The sequence below is a fragment of the Lytechinus pictus genome, chromosome 3 (assembly GCF_037042905.1).
Source record: "Lytechinus pictus isolate F3 Inbred chromosome 3, Lp3.0, whole genome shotgun sequence".
In the NCBI taxonomy this organism is placed as follows: Eukaryota; Metazoa; Echinodermata; class Echinoidea; order Temnopleuroida; family Toxopneustidae; genus Lytechinus; species Lytechinus pictus.
Genome location: NC_087247.1, coordinates 35,740,399 through 35,757,847, shown reverse-complemented (window position 1 = coordinate 35,757,847; position 17,449 = coordinate 35,740,399). Strand labels below are relative to the sequence as shown.

The 17,449-nt window shown below is 34.2% G+C and overlaps 1 protein-coding gene across 1 annotated transcript in view; it reads right to left on the bottom strand.

The window, feature by feature from the left end:
* Positions 1 to 3,025: 3,025 nt before the first annotated feature.
* The window catches only part of LOC129257360 (actin-related protein 8-like), a 29,826-nt gene continuing 15,402 nt past the window's right edge, over positions 3,026 to 17,449 (bottom strand). Inside the window, exons 4-9 of the mRNA XM_064096920.1 lie at positions 16,954 to 17,058; positions 13,650 to 13,823; positions 11,277 to 11,387; positions 10,276 to 10,391; positions 9,516 to 9,669; positions 3,026 to 6,418 (exon numbers count right to left, since the gene is read on the bottom strand). Of these exons, the coding sequence (XP_063952990.1) occupies positions 6,119 to 6,418; positions 9,516 to 9,669; positions 10,276 to 10,391; positions 11,277 to 11,387; positions 13,650 to 13,823; positions 16,954 to 17,058 (960 nt within the window). The 3' untranslated portion in view covers positions 3,026 to 6,118. The remainder of the gene's footprint in view (positions 6,419 to 9,515; positions 9,670 to 10,275; positions 10,392 to 11,276; positions 11,388 to 13,649; positions 13,824 to 16,953; positions 17,059 to 17,449) is intronic.

Here is a 17,449-nt window from a genome sequence, read left to right as displayed (position 1 = left end):
AATTTTCTGCGTCCACAGGACATAGATGTCCCAGCTATAATGCAGTCTGTAAGCATTGTCTTATTGAGTGTGTGGAAATCATTTTGCATGAGCTGTGACCTTTGACCTGCAGACTCCTACTTGAACTTGAATTGTATTTTAGTGTCATCTACCTACATACCAATTTTTTTTTAATTCTGTTAAATATTTATCAAGTTATCACCCCAAAACCATTTTGCATATATAATGAGCTGTGACCTTTGACCTTTTACCGAACATCGAACTTGAAGATTGTATTTCAGTGTCATCTACCTACATACCAAAACATTTTTAAATTCCGTTGAATATTTATCAACTTATCAGCCAGAAACCAATCCGCATATATAATGAGCTGTGACTTTTGACCTTGGACTTGAGGACTCCAAATTTGAAAATTACCTGTACTTTAGTGTGATCTACCTATACACCAAAATTTTTTACAATCTGTCAAATATTTAAAAAAGATCATGCCGAAAACAAAGTGGGGGACGGACGGACGGTGCAACATTTAATGCCCCCTCGAGACTTCGACAGTGGGGCATGAAAATACTTGTGTGTTTTGGGGAGGAATTATTTGGGGGTATATTTATGAATTTCAATACCATTTATAATTAAATAAGAAATCCCCTACATATACCATTGCAACATAATGCAAATGTCCGTCCATGATAAAATTTTGTCTGTCCATGACAATATTCCAATTCAACTTTCACATATTAAATATTTATTGATCTGGGTTTTAAACAGACACGTTTTAGGGCGATTCCAAACTAGAACTTCAAAAATATCAACATGCTTTCAATAAGTCATAAGTAGCGTAATATTTTACTATGATTTTATGAAAATTTTATGAAAATTATGAGTTTTAACCAAAAGTGAAGTCAGACATACTTTTTTGGGGGGAAACAATGGAATTTTCAATAATTTGCTGATTAAATAGTCAAGTACAAACAACTGCCTGAAACCATTATTGGCAAAGCACGAGAAGATTGAAAAAATTGCAGGTCAATGGAATAATGTATCATTGATCGTTCCAAATAATACATGTATCTAAAACATTTTCATGATCCATAATATGGGCAGCCCTGATTTTTATGAACCTATTTTTGGCAATTTACCGTACCACACATGAGAATGCAAAAGTTTTTCCTACACTTTTATTTTTGATGATGCAATCTTACAATGTCAGCTTCTCTATCTTTGACCACTGGGTGATCGATTTATCCTATAAGGATCTCATTACTGCCCTTCATTTTTCAATAATTGTCCTTTTAAAAGTTGTCCAGTATGACACACAATATATACTGCAGTTCATTGCAAGATTTGGATTCAGAAACTATAAACAGTAGGCCTATTTTAATTAAAGTAATTGATTTGACATTAAGTGAACTGAATAGGATTTTTTTTATACCCATAGAACATGAAATAGGTGATTCTGACCATTTTAATTGACTTCATGTAGGCTTATTCTTTTGTGAATCCCTTCAGCTAAACTGGTGATTTTCACTGGTCAGAGCTGGTTAATTTCTTTGTCATTGAGCATGAAAAGAAAACCTTTATAATTAATTAAGCCGAGTATGGAAGATGATTTCCTCTTCATGCTATTTTGAAATTATCATAAGATGTAAAAAAGTACATGTATTTACATATCAATCATCTATTTGGACCTCCCTTGATGATCTTTTTTTTTATACAGTATTGAAAATCCTTACTTTTCTCAAGTTGTTAAAAAAATCTGGAAAATAAGACAAACCATATGGTTTCATGAAATGCAGAAAAGTTTTAAAAAGTAAAATCGCATTTCTTTAGAAAAAAAAAACATTTTGTGGAATTACAAGTGACAGTTGTGACATATATATATACATTTTATATGAAAAATCATAACATTTTAGCCCCATAATTTACCCAAAAACAGTTTCATTCATTCATGGTTTAAATAGTGTATTGAATATCATCACTTAATTCACTCAAATTTAACTTCACACAAAACCTCAAGTGTTTTTAGCTCTTAAAAATGCTGTGAATTTGTACATTTCCCATCATGACAAAACGATGATATATTGCTCCTAATTGTATATATAACGGATAGAATGAGGTTACTTAATTTTGTTGTCCTGAATGACTACTTAAGGCTTTTCATTAAAAAGGAAGAATTTAGGGGCAATGCTCCCTTTCTGATTGATGAAATGTCATTGTTTTACACAGGCTTTCCAGTACAACACGAAAGTGCCTGTACAACACACAAGTGTCCTGTACGACAGAGTATTTTGTTCATGATATATTGACAGAAATATTTAGCCAATAGCGGTTTCTAACATAATATATGTCTTTAGTTTGATAGGATTATTATCATCAGCAAAATAAAGTGATTGAAGAAGTCAAAGAGACTTAAAGACATAAAGTACAAAAGTTTGGCTTCAATTTAGAGATGTCCGTACGATACATTTTGAGTGTCCCGTTCACTACAATGTACTCAAAAATTGAAATTTTCTTTATTTATTCATGAATGTTTATTTTGCTTTCACTCATATAAGTGTTTGTTCTTGGGTAATTGAATATCAATTTGAGTTCAGTTTTTATGAAAATTATCTGCCAAACTCACAGACTTTAGAGTACATACTTGATGTTTAAAAAAAGCAACTTTTTCTGCGTCCCGTACGACACATATTACTATTTCAAATCTGTATTATACAGGATGTGAATTCAAGTCATGTTAAGTCTCGGTTTTCCTAACACTGGTAGTACTTGATGATCACCTTTAGTTACTGGAATATTTTTTGTTTTTCTTGTAAAAAACCTGTCAAATGTTCTCTAAATGTCCCGTACGACACGTATGGAATCACCCTTTAGGTCTTTTGCTAGTGAGATAGCTCAGCTCCAACAATAGAACATAAAAACTGTTCAATTTTCTTTCTGTCTCGGACGGACAAATTTGCATAAACATGAATATGAAAATGCTGTATGACCATTCCTGGACAAATATTTCCCAATATTTTTTTTGTATTTTAGCAAACTGGTGTTTCATCTATAATTACTTGCAAACAAAACTCAAGGCAATCTAAAGACTGTCAAAATAGGACCAAATCAATATTTCTCAAAAGCGTCTGTCTGTGACAGCAAAGTTGAATGCCCCTATTCGCTTCCGGACCTTACCAAATAAACAAATATGGATTTTATTAACCTTAGATATCAATGAGAAATCTTGCAGTGATTACATCATAAGCATATAACAAGTGGAATGCCTCTGGCCGTCTCACCTGTATCACGCGATTCAATATAGCAGCAGTGCTGATTTTGAAAACTACTATAACTCGCACAAGATGTTCAGTGATACTTGGTTACTCTTATTTCCACGTTTTATGAACTAGACCAATACACTTATAGAGATATGATGGCAATTCAACAAATACCCCCAACGTGGCCAAAGTTCTTTGACCTTAACATGACCTTTGACCTTGATCATGTGACCTGAAACTTGCACAGGATGTTCAGTGATACTTGATTACTATTATGTCCAAGTTTTATGAACTAGACCAACACACTTTCAAATTTATGGCTGTAATTCAACAAATACCCCAATTTGGCCAAAGTTCATTGACCCTAAATGACCTTTGACCTTGATCATGTGACCTGAAACTTGCACAGGATGTTCAGTAATACTTGATTACTATTATGTCCAAGTTTCATGAATCAGATCCATAAACATTCAAAGTTATGATGGTAATTCAACAGATACCCCCAATTCGGCCAAAGTTCATTGACTCTAAATGACCTTTGACCTTGGTCATGTGATGTGAAACTCAAGCAGGATGTTCATTGATACTTGATTAACCTTATGTATAAGTTTCATGAACTAGGTCCATATATTTTCTAAGTTATGATGACATTTCAAAAACTTAACCTTAGGTTAAGATTTTGATGTTGATTCCCCCAACATGGTCTAAGTTCATTGACCCTAAATGACCTTTGACCTTGGTCATGTGACATGAAACTCAGGCAGGATGTTCAGTAATACTTGATTAACCTTATGGCCAAGTTTCATGAACTAGGTCCATATACTTTCTAAGTTATGCTGTCATTTCAAAAACTTAACCTCAGGTTAAGATTTGGTGTTGACGCCGCCGCCGCCGTCGGAAAAGCGGCGCCTTTAGTCTCACTCTGCTATGCAGGTGAGACAAAAATGAATTTTTTACCCCCTTAACATACCAGGCTCAACTATCCTCTGAGGAGGCATGGGTGGCTAAGGATTGATTCTCAAATGTCAAATCAAATAATTGAAAAACACGTGAAGACATAACTTATGATGGCTATATGGAAAGTTTCCTCTAACAGGCTCTGAAGGCAAGAAAGGAGGTATTTGATTAATACATTATCGACAGCACTATGTAAAACTTAATCATGTAATTGAAAATATGTATGAAACTGTCCTCTGAGGAGGCATGGACGGTTAAGGATTGATACACAAATGTCAAATCAAATAATTAAAGATATATGAAGAAGTATGACAAAACTAATGATGGCTTTTTATTTTCATTGGAAAATAGGAATAATTGGAGTTCTGATTAGCATTATTTTGTTCCTTGGCAACATATTTGCAGTATAAAAAGTGAATAACTCTGTACAATGTACAAGACTACAGTTATTAATATAAATTGCATTATTTTTCTTTTATATATATACTATGTGTATAAAAAATATTGCATTGTTGGATAACCAGCCTGGAATATTGAGGAACTCTTTATCATTCAACTTGGCCTTAAAGAATAGAACTTGGAACTATAAAAGAAGAACATTAATAAACTTGTCTAAACTAAAGAGATGAACAATCTTACTGTAACTTGCCACTTGTTCTACATCTGTTTTGTGTACTTAACTCTTCATTTTATCTGATAGGAAATCTACAACCAGTTGGTCTACAAACCATATGGTTTAATTGCCATTTAGCCCATTAATCACTTCGTCCAATTTCCAGTTAGTCAATATTCTATATGCATTTCTGTCTAACACCACTTAGTATACAGTGCGTCACAGAAAAAGGGAAACCGGAATTAAGTGTAATTTTTTGCCATCATAATTATAAATTTGTTTCATTAGATGTACATCAATGAAAAGATACACTTCCCCTCTTTTATTTGAAGCCCATGTCAACGTTCATAATGCATGCATGACTGCATTAGAACAATTGAAACTGCAGCAAATTATGAATATGAGTGAGTTTTTCTGACTTTTACTGCTATGTATTCGGAAAACAAAGTTAATAACTTTAATATTCATTTTTTCATCTTTCATATGAGACCTTGTGCACAAACTATGATTGACACATTGTTGAGAAAAAGTTGCATGAAAACATGCTTGATTTCTACCTATTGGACGGAACATTGAAAAACAGAGTATGATGGCAATGAAGAACCTAATAAAGCTAAAAAGGGGAGTGAACAACTTCACAGTAATTCACACTTATCTCTCTCTTGCTAAAAATAATAAGCAGCTTAATAGATTTTGTGGGTCATACAAAAACTATACTGTATTCTCCGGTAAAGAAACCACACTTTTTTCCCCTATTTAAACTTGAAAATCGGATGCGGTATATCCAAAGAAACAACAATTTTTCTTCTGTAAGAAGAACAAGTTTCTTCATTGTCAAAGATTCAGGAACACCAAAGAAACATGTAGAATATTTAATATAACTTTTTGTCAGTAACTAAAATCAGAAAATGTATTTTGTAAAGTTTTAGTAAAAATCTTCTTAATGTAGGTAGGTTTATATCATTAGCATAATTACGATTGATTTCATGTTCTCCTTAAAAAACCTGGTTTGTGATGAAAAACTGTGTTTTACAGCTTAAAAACATGGAAAATGCTCTATAATATGAATATGATATTTTCCATTTTTTCTCTCAAGTTTTTTCTTCTCTTTTTACTATGATTTTAATATCTAATACTACCATTTCATTGCATTTCTTCTTTATTCTACACAGAAATAATTTATCTTCTTTGAAAAGTAAAGTTACAAAATGAAGTAAAAATTTGTGAAAATAATAAAATTGATATTTTTTCTGATCTTTTTAATATTTTTAGTGAAATCGGCTAACCTAAATTGTTATAAGTTTTGGCTGCCATTTTTGGGGAAAGTTTCCAGACAAATACCTTTGTGAAGACATACCTGCTGTTGCTGGTTCTGAGTCTGCAGCAGATAAAGCTCATCATGAATATCTTCAGGATCACCCTGGTTTCGCTGCTGAGTGAAGGTCATCTTTTCATCCACCACCCCAAACAACTGCGGATAAAAGATGGCCATTGGAGCCTGCAGGGTCTCATCACCCAGTTTCATTTGGTAGGTCAGCATGGGCTGGTTTGGGTAACAAACTTGGAAATCCAGTATTTGTATGCCATCAAAATCCTGATGAAATAAACAGATTGTAAACACATTGCTCTAAAGAGAATCTAAGAATGGTACCCCATCAGAATAAATATAAAATGAATATTCAAAAAGTGAGCAGTCATTTAAATAAATGAATGCAATACAAAAGTTAACTAAAGTACATGTAATATATGAATGAATAAATAAATACACATGTGTTCAGGGCATCCCAGAAAAAATATTAATGATCTATCAGAACTTAATCACTGATACAAAAGACAAGCAAATGATCTTTCCTAGTGAAGCTTCGAGTCTCCTCTCTCTTCTGGTATAACTCAAATGATTACTCACTCATGTACATTGAGTAAAAACAAAATAAAGAAATGATAACAGCCACTTGGCAGACGGTATCTGGATAAATCACATGTCTAAATAGTTCAATATTTGCTCTATTATTTGATACCTAAATAAAAAAATAACCACAGAATAACAAAGTTCTATCTCTTAAAAAAAAAAGCATGCATTTCCATAGATCAAGACTGGAGCCAAAAGTGCAATTGACAAATTGGAAATATGTAAGCTACATAGTACAACAGTGTCAGTTTTATGCATATCCACCGCTTGACAGCTGAGTATTTTGCTGAAGAAAAACTAAAATTAATGGGTTTCACGGGGGATTTGGACAAAAGGCTTTCCATTGCCTTTCTCCAACCTCAAGACCGTGACATCAAGTTGTGTTAGAAGCATTGTGATTCCATAGGCTTGTACACTGAAAAAAGGGGTTATTTTTCTGCTTTTCAGATTCTGAATTCAATTTTTTTTTAATTTGCAGAAAAAAATGACAATGACAATTATTCTAGTGCTCAAACGGATGAAAATCTACAACTCTTCACTAGATTTTGTGATTTCTGTTCTTAGCTCTTATCAGGCCTAAATTGCTATGTCAGGAAAACTTGTTACACATAATCTGAATGCAGATACAATTTGAAAGCTGTGCCAAATAAGCAAAAAAATAAAATATGGGAAAAACTAGTAAAAAGCTGTTAAGCTTGCAGAAAAGAAGTGAAGAAACTATCTGAAAGGGGGAAAAATCACCCACTTTTCCTGTGTACAACTCTATAGAATTACACCGCTTCTAACACAACATGTCACAGTCTCGAGGCCGGTGAAAGCATTTACATGAAAGTTTAATTTCTAAGCCCGATAATTGGAGCTATTCTTAAGCAAAATACTCAGCTGTTAGGTGATGAAAATGCATAAAGCTTGCATTTCTGTATTGAGTAGTTTATTAGCTTTTGAATGGTATATGATTTGTCAATTTCATTTTTGGGTCCGGTCTGGGTCTTAAACAAATGTTTTTTGACAGAAAATGTACCATACATGTAGTTATCACTCAATGATAAAAGTCTTTATGCATGGCCAGGGGCGGATCCAGAATTTCCCAAAAGGGGGGGGGGGGGCAAATTTTTTGGAGGAAAATTTTGACAAGCCAAAGGTTTTCAACCACAAATTAAGGATATTTCGTACCCAAAAAAAAAAATTAATAAATAAGGTTTTGAACCACAAATTAAGGATATTTCGTACCCGAAAAAATTTGACAAGAAAAAGGTCTTCAATTTCAAAAGGGGGGGGGCACATCTCAGTTTTAATGTCATTTTACATTACAAATTTTAATTTTGCTTCTCAAATGGGGGGGGGGGGGCACGTGCACCGTGCCCCCCCCCCCCCCTGGATATGCGCCTGTGCATGGCTGATCATAAACAAATAGTGTTGAGTTAGTCTGATAGCTAGCCTGTAAAACTTCATTCAATAAAGTTCTTGAAATTCAAAAATTATCTTTGTTATTCCTTGATCATTGTTTTTGATTGAGGTAACATATATGTATTTAAAGAGCAGACATGGAACTATTGAGACAAGATTTTTTTTATATAGTTAAGATGACGTCTAAAAATGATTTTAAAAAAATCTTTTCTACATTATTTTTACTTATTCACACATAAATGAGGATTCAACCAAGTATACAAGATGAAAGAGAATCTAAGCTTTACAATGATAGGTCATTTGCCTCCTATATTCGTGATTATAAAGCTTGGATAATGCTTGGTTTTGGGATGCACAGTATGAACGTATGAACAAATGAACACTAAACTCTTATTCTTCAATTTACACCTCTAGCATATTGGCTATTTTACTAGTGTATTCCTAAATTGTGATCAATATGGTCACCAAAGGGCAACTACTTCTACTAATACTTACTGCTGCTACTACTACTCTTCGGCCTACTATTAATATTCTTATTGGTCACCTTAGTAATGAATATTGAACTCTATTCTTCTACAAGATACACCTATAGTATATAGGCTATTTTACTAGTGTGTTCTCAAGTTGTGATTATATGGTCACCTAAGGGGGGGGGGGCAACAACAACTACTGCTACTACTACTACCACCACTACCACCACTACTACCACTTCTACCACTATTAGTACTACTACTACTACTACTACTACTACTACTACTACTACCACCACTACCCCAACTACCACCACTACTACCACTACTACTACTACTACCACCACCACCACCACCACCACCACCACCACCACCACCACCACTACTACTACTACTACTACTACTACTACTACTACTACTACCACTACTACTACCACCACTACTACCACTACTACTACCACCACTACCATCTCCTACTACTACTACTACTACTAATACTGCTACTACCTAATGCTACTACTACTCCTTGTCCTACTACTTAAGGTCACCTTAAGCCAAATATAAATTTTCACCTCCACCACTGCTTCTACCACTACTTCTTACAATTCTACTGCTTAATCTAGATTTTTTTTCAGGGGCTACCCTTCACAACTTACTGCTGATATGTGCAACATTGGATAAGCTTTAAAAATTGCAATGAATGGAGATTTTCCAGGACTCCTTTTTTAGCTTCGAGGGCTCTTTAGAGCCTTTCGGGGGCAAAATCGCTTCCAGCCCCCGTGTATTTTTTCCCTGTGGCTCTACTTCTACCAAACACTTCCCCAACTACTACTACTATTTCTTCTACTACTCTGGCTCCTATTACTAATTATTCTATCTCCTCTAACAAACTAATTGTAAGGTACCTGATCAAGATGGCAAAATGTTTCTTTCAATTCAATCAACAGGAGTGCATCCATAGTTTTCTCTGGCTTGCATTCTCTGTATGGAAAACGGGCTTTCTCCAGCAACCATGTAAAAGTCCTTGTGATGTCTTTCCCCCCATATGTCATACACACCCTGCATAATAAATATATAAAGTACACATAATATGAGATAATTATCATATAAGAAAACCCACTCGAAGTTGTATCATGTTGTTCGCTCCATCCCCTGTTGTAAAGGACAACATTGACAGACTTCACACAAATTCACGAGAATGATTAAGTGAAAGCAAATAAAAAATATTAACAAACATGAATTTAGTCCAAATCAACAGAATTTTAAACACAATTACTTTGAATTATCCTTACATGTCAATACAGTTTTCTTCCCCAACTTAGATTTCAAAGAGGACAATTCAGCTGACAGTTTGTCCATAACTGCAGCTCCACCACTTGAAAATTAAAGAAAGCTTCCCATTTTTTTTTGACATATCTGCAATGACATAAATTTCTAGAAATGAATTAAAAGTACACAGTTTAAAATATTTTCACTTCATGTATCATACTAACTCCACATCTGAATATACGGTATATACACAGCTTTTTTTGTAAACTATTTTTTTTACCTTGAAAATTCTCCAGCTTGATGTAAACTTTTCTCAAATTGTTTTAGGAAAGTCCTTACTAAAACTATTCTAATTACTGGACAGTTTCCATCTGTTTCTTCTTATGCATACTGTACCTTGTATTACGATGAGAAAGCCCATCCTCCACACAACATACTGATGTCTTCTGGTCCCCAACATCAACAACACAGGCACTGCAAAGTCCACTACCATACGTTGCACACACAGATTCCTTTAAGAATACACCAATGCCAACCTTCAGTAACTTCTCATTAGCTTTTAACAATCTTACAGAGAATTTGCGGCATGCCATGTCATTTCAGGCTTTGATAAGATCAGGAAGTTTATATTTTGTTCTAGAAATTTACATAAGCCTATTAAACTTACCCAATATTTCAATATTCAGTAGAAAGAGCTGAAATCCAAATGTAGCTTGATCTACTACTCATCTTAGAAATTCAAAATAAAATGCACCATATCGCGTTAAAATATATTTTTGAAGGTTGGCAGAAATTGATTGGAAAGTCAGGCTCCATTCCAGAAGTAGCTAAATCAAAAACATTTTTATTTTGAAAGGGACTAAATTCACTATTATCATAGGATTTGTTAATTTAACCATAAAAGTTGTGCATTCACATTTAAAGCACATGCTGCAGCTACCATTTATGATACCCAATAACTAATGTATCTCAGGCAAATTTTATTTGATTTGATTTTTTTGAAAGGTTTCTATATAGCTACTATATTTGTCAAGGTGTCTGCAGATTTTTTTTTTTTTTTTAGTTCACATAGATAGGAGGAAATAATGCACAAATAAATTGGGAACGAAAATGTTCTTGGATAGTAGTGTACATGTATATGTCACATGTTTTCTGAGTATATAATAATTTTTTTCAGAGACTTCATTTCAAAACTTACTGCCTAAATCTGCAACATTATATAATCTTTGACATTGTAATGAATGGACATTTCAATGGCTTCTTTTTTTAGTTTCCATAGCTCTTTTGAGCATTCAAGGAGCTAAATAGCCCCCAGCCACTGTGTATTTTTTTCTTATTTTCATATATCAAAGTATAAAATAAGTGAAGGGTTGTCACTTCATGCTAAAAAAACATACCTGATGAACAATAGCTGCTTCAAAGCGTAGGTCAATTAAAAGTAGTTTGACCAGTTCCTTTATGTGAGGTCTGTGGTAAATGTCAGGAATTAAAAGTATTGCTCTATATTTCTGTAAAATATAAATAAATACAGTATAGTAAAGGGTTGGTCGAGGCATAAGAATGCAAAACTCTTATCTACTATGTGTATTAAGTTAAAGCTGGGAATCAAAAGACTTGAACAAAATGAGCAAAATAAACATGGAATTCCATCAAATTTTGGTATTTTACCAAGAGCAATATTAATACATTGTGTTATCATAAGTGTTGTCAGTTATCAGCTAAAATTTCAAGATTTCACAATAGGTGGTTTCAGACCGCCTCGAAGTTCTCCAGTTCCAGGTATTCTCTGATCGGGAAATTTACCCCGATCAGAAAATACCAGGTATTTTGGCGGTGTGAAAGCAAACTACGCGTAATATCCCCGAAAGAAAATACCCGATAAATAGTAGGTACTTGGCGAAATTACGAGAACTTTCGCGGGGATTTTTCCAAGGTCGTGGGTATTTTGGCGGTCTGAAAGCAAATTACGGGAACTTTTAGCCCAGCGTGTCGTTGGGTGCGGCGCCGTGCATGGGTTGCTGCTGGGCTAGTGATTTTGAATTTCGCGCCTTGCTGCTTATCAGACCATACTGCGCATGCTCGTAACTTCAGGAACTTATCCTGAAGGGTATGTTTCAGGGCGGTGTGAATGCAGGAATAATTAATGGGTATTTTTCAGCCTAAAAAAGTTCTCGTAATTTAACGGGGATTCTTGTGATCGAGGCGGTTTGAAACCACCTAATGGTAAGTTTATGTTAATGACTCAGGTCTTGATCTGTGATAATAGGGTGACAACCTTTGATATCAAAGACTTTCTCAAGAAATTATTGTTTTCTGCAATATAATCTCATCAACCTAGAATCTGATCTGATTATTGCCAACCCCAAATGCAAACATAAGCCAAGTTTGAAGTTGATCGAAAAGCTCTTCATTTATCATGACCTCTGTGACCTTTGACCTCATGACCCAAAAATCTTTGCTTCTATATACATACATACATACATGGACCAAGTTTAAAGAAGATCCCTAAAAGGGTTATGTACTTTATTGATATCAATAAATTCCATACAGAATTGTCTTTTGCCTACATGTATGTAAGCCTTGACCTCAAAACCCCCACTTCAATACCCCTTAAACTACATTTTTAAACAGAGTAAGGAAGTTGATCAATCAAAAGAATCTTTATGGCAATTAAAAGAATCTTTACTGCTATCAGAAGAAAGAAAATGGAACTGACAGGTAGATGATTCCCCAAAATACAGCCTTATAATCAATATACATGTAGTTGATCTCCAGATCAACTCCTATAGCGATTCTCTACTACTATGATGATCAACATCTTCCATACTACTGCCTTATAGTTCAACAACCACCTCTCCTGACCCATGCATTTGATTATCTGTCAGGTAGGAGGGGGATGGGATTATAATAGATTGTTAATTATAATACATGGTTTGCCATCTAGGCTTAAAATTATGCTTGATTGTAAATGTTACAGGGCCTATGGGGGCTACTTCACAAAGCTGTTAAGTTATAATGCATGCTTGACTTTACTACACACAAATAGTGACACTGTGAATGGGTTACATGATATACCATAAACTTCCTTGTTTGAAGACATAAGCCTAATAAAATACATAAGATATTTCAAAATGGTGACTCTGCCTTGGACCATGGTGACTTGACTACTAGACTGAGATTTAATGAACAGACCTACATGTATAATGCTGCTATGACACTTGCACAAGTTTTGGTCCTGGCATTGATACGATAGATCAATTGAGCACAAAGTGCCTAAGTGGTTAGCGCCAAGGTTCCTACTAGTTCACAAGATCGGAAGACAAGTTCACCCGGTGTTTACAAATAGTCCACGCACTACCACATCATTCACTTCATCATCATCCACTGGTGCATGAAATCAGACTCAACAATGATTTTTGAATAGCCATTTGTTATAGCCAAACTGCGCATGCGTATGCCTTTTATCTGAGACTTGTGTAACCTATTCATGAACTAGTCGTGTACTAGTCGTAAAATGCATGCCACTCGTGCCATGGCATGACTTTGCCCTACAAAAATTTGTAATGCGAAAATTTTTAAAATTCTAACATTTTGGCACGACACTTCAAGCATTGTCCCGCAATGACACTACACGACATGGCACGATTAGATGCGCAAACTAGTCATAAACTATTCGGGCCCCAAAATCGTCCAAGCGTCATAGCAGCATTAGAAATACTTGACAATTCTTCAACTGGTCACCAAGGCAAGAGTGAATAAGAAAAGCTTACCTCTAATTCTTCAGGTGGAATTCCCAAACTTTTGTCTAATACATGACCCCACAACGTGCACAGGTCTTGAATGACAGCAGATATAGAACCGCCCACATTGTTATGAAGATTCAGCTGACCATGCTTCATTGGCCATTGAACATTGTAATCTGATGAATTCTCGAGATAAAGTGCCTTAATAGAAAACAAAAATGCAAATCATACACAAACAATTCCTACTTGTAGCCAGTATGTCATTGAAGATTTGGCTATGCACAATTTTTTTTCAAACACACATCCACTGCCAATGGTGCATTGTACACTTTTGTGATCAATGGGATTACACCTTGTATTCGAAAAATAATTTCTCTACAAAGATGAATTTATTGATGTTTTTTTAAATCAGATATAGAACCGCCCACATTGTTATGAAGATTCAGCTGACCATGCTTCATTGGCCATTGAACATTGTAATCTGATGAATTCTCGAGGTAAAGTGCCTTAATAGAAAACAAAAATGCAAATTATACACAAACAATTCCTACTTGTAGCCAGTATATCATTGAAGATTTGGCTATGCACAATTTTTTTTCAAACACACATCCACTGCCAATGGTGCATTGTACACTTTTGTGATCAATGGGATTACACTTTGTATTCGAAAAATAATTTCTCTACAAAGATGAATTTATTGATGTTTTTTTTAATCTAGCATCCTCCTTCAGCAGTGATTTTATTTTGCTTTAAAAAGGGCTTATTCAAGCTTTAAATAGGCTTTAAGAGTCAATGGAGAATTTCCATTTTACATTACCTATTCAGGATAAAAGGGGGAATATAACTTAAAAGCAAATTTCATTTTTTACAGAATTGTTCATAACAAAGGAAAATGATTATTAAAGGACAAGTCCACTCCAACAAAAAGTTGATTTGAATAAAAAGAGAAAAATCCAACAAACATAACACTGAAAATTTCATCAAAATCGGATGTAAAATAAGAAAGTCATGACATTTTAAAGTTTCCCTTAATTTCACACAACAGTTATATGCACATACTGGTTGGTATGCAAATGAGGAGAGTGATGACGTCATCCACTCACTATTTCTTTTATATTTTATTATATGAAATATGAAATATTCTAATTTTCTCCTCACTGTCAAGTGAAACAACGATTAATTCCTCCCTGAACATGTGGAATTAGCATTGTTTAATACTATATGGTTCAGTCAAGTCGGTCCTTATTGTCAAATTTGTAAAAAATGAAATATTGTATAATTCAAACAATAATAAACAAAAGAAATAGTGAGTGAGGGACATCATCGACTATTGTCACTCAGTTGTGCATATCACTCTCTTGTGAAAAATAATCGAAATTTTGAAATGTCATAACTTTCTTATTTTACATCCGATTTTGATGAAATTTTCAGTGTTGTGCTAGTTTGATTTTTCTCTATTTATTTAAATCAACATTTTTCTGGGGTGGACTTGACCTTTAACTCTTATAGTCCAAGGGTATTTTTAGTCTCTTTATTTGTAGCTATGGATTGCATGATTGCGACAAAAATGTGTATGATAGGTTGCAAGGCCCAATTTCTCTATATTTTTTTACTTTACTTTATGTGAGTAAATTATGAGATTTAATACATGAACCAGGGAGCGTTTAATCAAGATAAATCAGACTTAGTCGGATAAAACATCTGGCAAATCCATTCATGATCACACCTTTGAACTGCTAATCTTTTTTGTTTTGGGACTATTTGTTTGATTCAGATCAAATGCAGGTTAAAAAAAAATTGTCCCTAAAAACAGACCCTATCAAAACCTGAGACTATTATTTCTTTTATCAAATTTGACCAAATGACTGTAATTTCTATTAATATTTTTTCACACAAAAAAATGAATAAAAACTGATGAATGGTATGGTATAGTAGAGGACACTTATGTCTCACCAAGTAAACTTAATAACTTTGTGGTCTGACCGACCTTCAATATCTATTTTATGTGTATCAAGTGTGACCTATTGCCTTTATCATGTGACCTGAAACTTGCCAGGGCCCCCATTTCATAAAAAAGTTGCTATGATGGTAACTCTTCCCGGAATGCCAACTTTCATCGGAAGAGCCAATCAGAAAGCAGAATTTTCACTGTTGCCATGGCATTTGACATTCCAACACGAGTTGCTATCATATCAACATTTTATGACATGGGCCTAGTGACACTTGACAGTGACACTTGATCACCCTTATGATGAGGTTTAATGACAGAGGTCCTTATACTTCCAAAGTTATGATGATATTTCAAAAACTTGATCTTGGTTAAGAGGTGATTCCCTTGTACTTATACACAGAAAAATTACAATTTTTTTATAAATAAAAGACCATAAATTATGAAAATATAAAATGTACTCTAAACATTACTAAACATAACAATGGTCCAAATACCAGTTCAACATTTTGGTGACAACAAACTTAGTGAATAGCAGAGGCATAATATGCAGTGCGTCCCACAAAAAACGAAACCGAGATTTATCGATGATTTATCATAACTTAATCACAAATACAATAGACAAATGACCTACCATTGTAAAGCTTAGAATCTCCTCTTTTATTTGAAATTACTTAAAATAGTTCTCATTCATGCATGAGTGAGCAAAAACAATTTGAAGAGGGATACCAAAAAGTCATTTGGCGGGCTGTATCTGGGTTTCAAAAAGAAAACCACATTTTTAAAAAGTTCAATATCTGCCCTTTAATTTGATACCTCAATTACAGAAAATGGTCAAGAAATTTAAAAGTTCTGGTTATTTGAAATAAGGCTTGAATTTCAATAATTTCATAAAATTAAGAGGTTCTACAGGCTAGCGTTCAAACACACTTGACACTCTGTTTTGTTGACGATCAGCCATGCATTTAGTCTTTTCTTAACCATGCGATAGCTTCTGTGGGAAGCCGGTGAAAACACGTTTATTTAATACAAGCATTGTTTCGAGGGAACATAACTTTTTTACTTCTTGACCATTTTTTGTGATCAAGGTATCAAATAAAAGAGCAGATATTGAACTTTTTAGGCATGTGATTTTCTTTTTGAAATTCAGATACCCCCCGCCAAATGTGTTTTTGATATCCTTTCTTCAAATTGTTTTTGCTCACTCATGCGTGAATGGAGAATAATCTAAGTAATATCAGATGAAAGAGGAGATTCTAAGCTTTACATTGGTAGGTCATTTGTCTATTGTATTTGTGATTAAGTTATGATAAATCATCGCTTAATCTCGGTTTCGTTTTTTCTGGGACGCACTGTATAGGCCTTCTAGCAATGTTTATGTACCTGATCTCCAATGAAGTATTCTGCATTGTTTGCAGTGTCTGTCCATGACATATCAGTAAACTCATCCACAGATTGGTGACTCACAGAATCATTGAAGCTATGGACCTACATACAGGATAAAAAAAGTTTAACAGGAATGAGTTACACTTGTTTATCGTTCAAGGAAACAGGCAACAGAACAGACAAAATTATCAACACTAACATTCTCTGGAGTCCATCAATATTTGTGATATATTTTTTTATGTTCAAGAAAACTTGCCAGTTATCATCTTCGGTCCAACACACCCAAAACTGTCAAACGTTTTTTTTTACCCAGAATGCAGAATTTTTATCAAAAATATGCCCACTAGAATGAAACATATTCATCTTTTCCTCTTTACAACATCTAAACAAGATGAATGACTCTGGCAGTCTCGTCAGCATTACATGATTCAATCCAGCAGCAGTGCTGACTTTGAAAAAAACAAACACTGTTCATATGGTAAGAAAATACTAT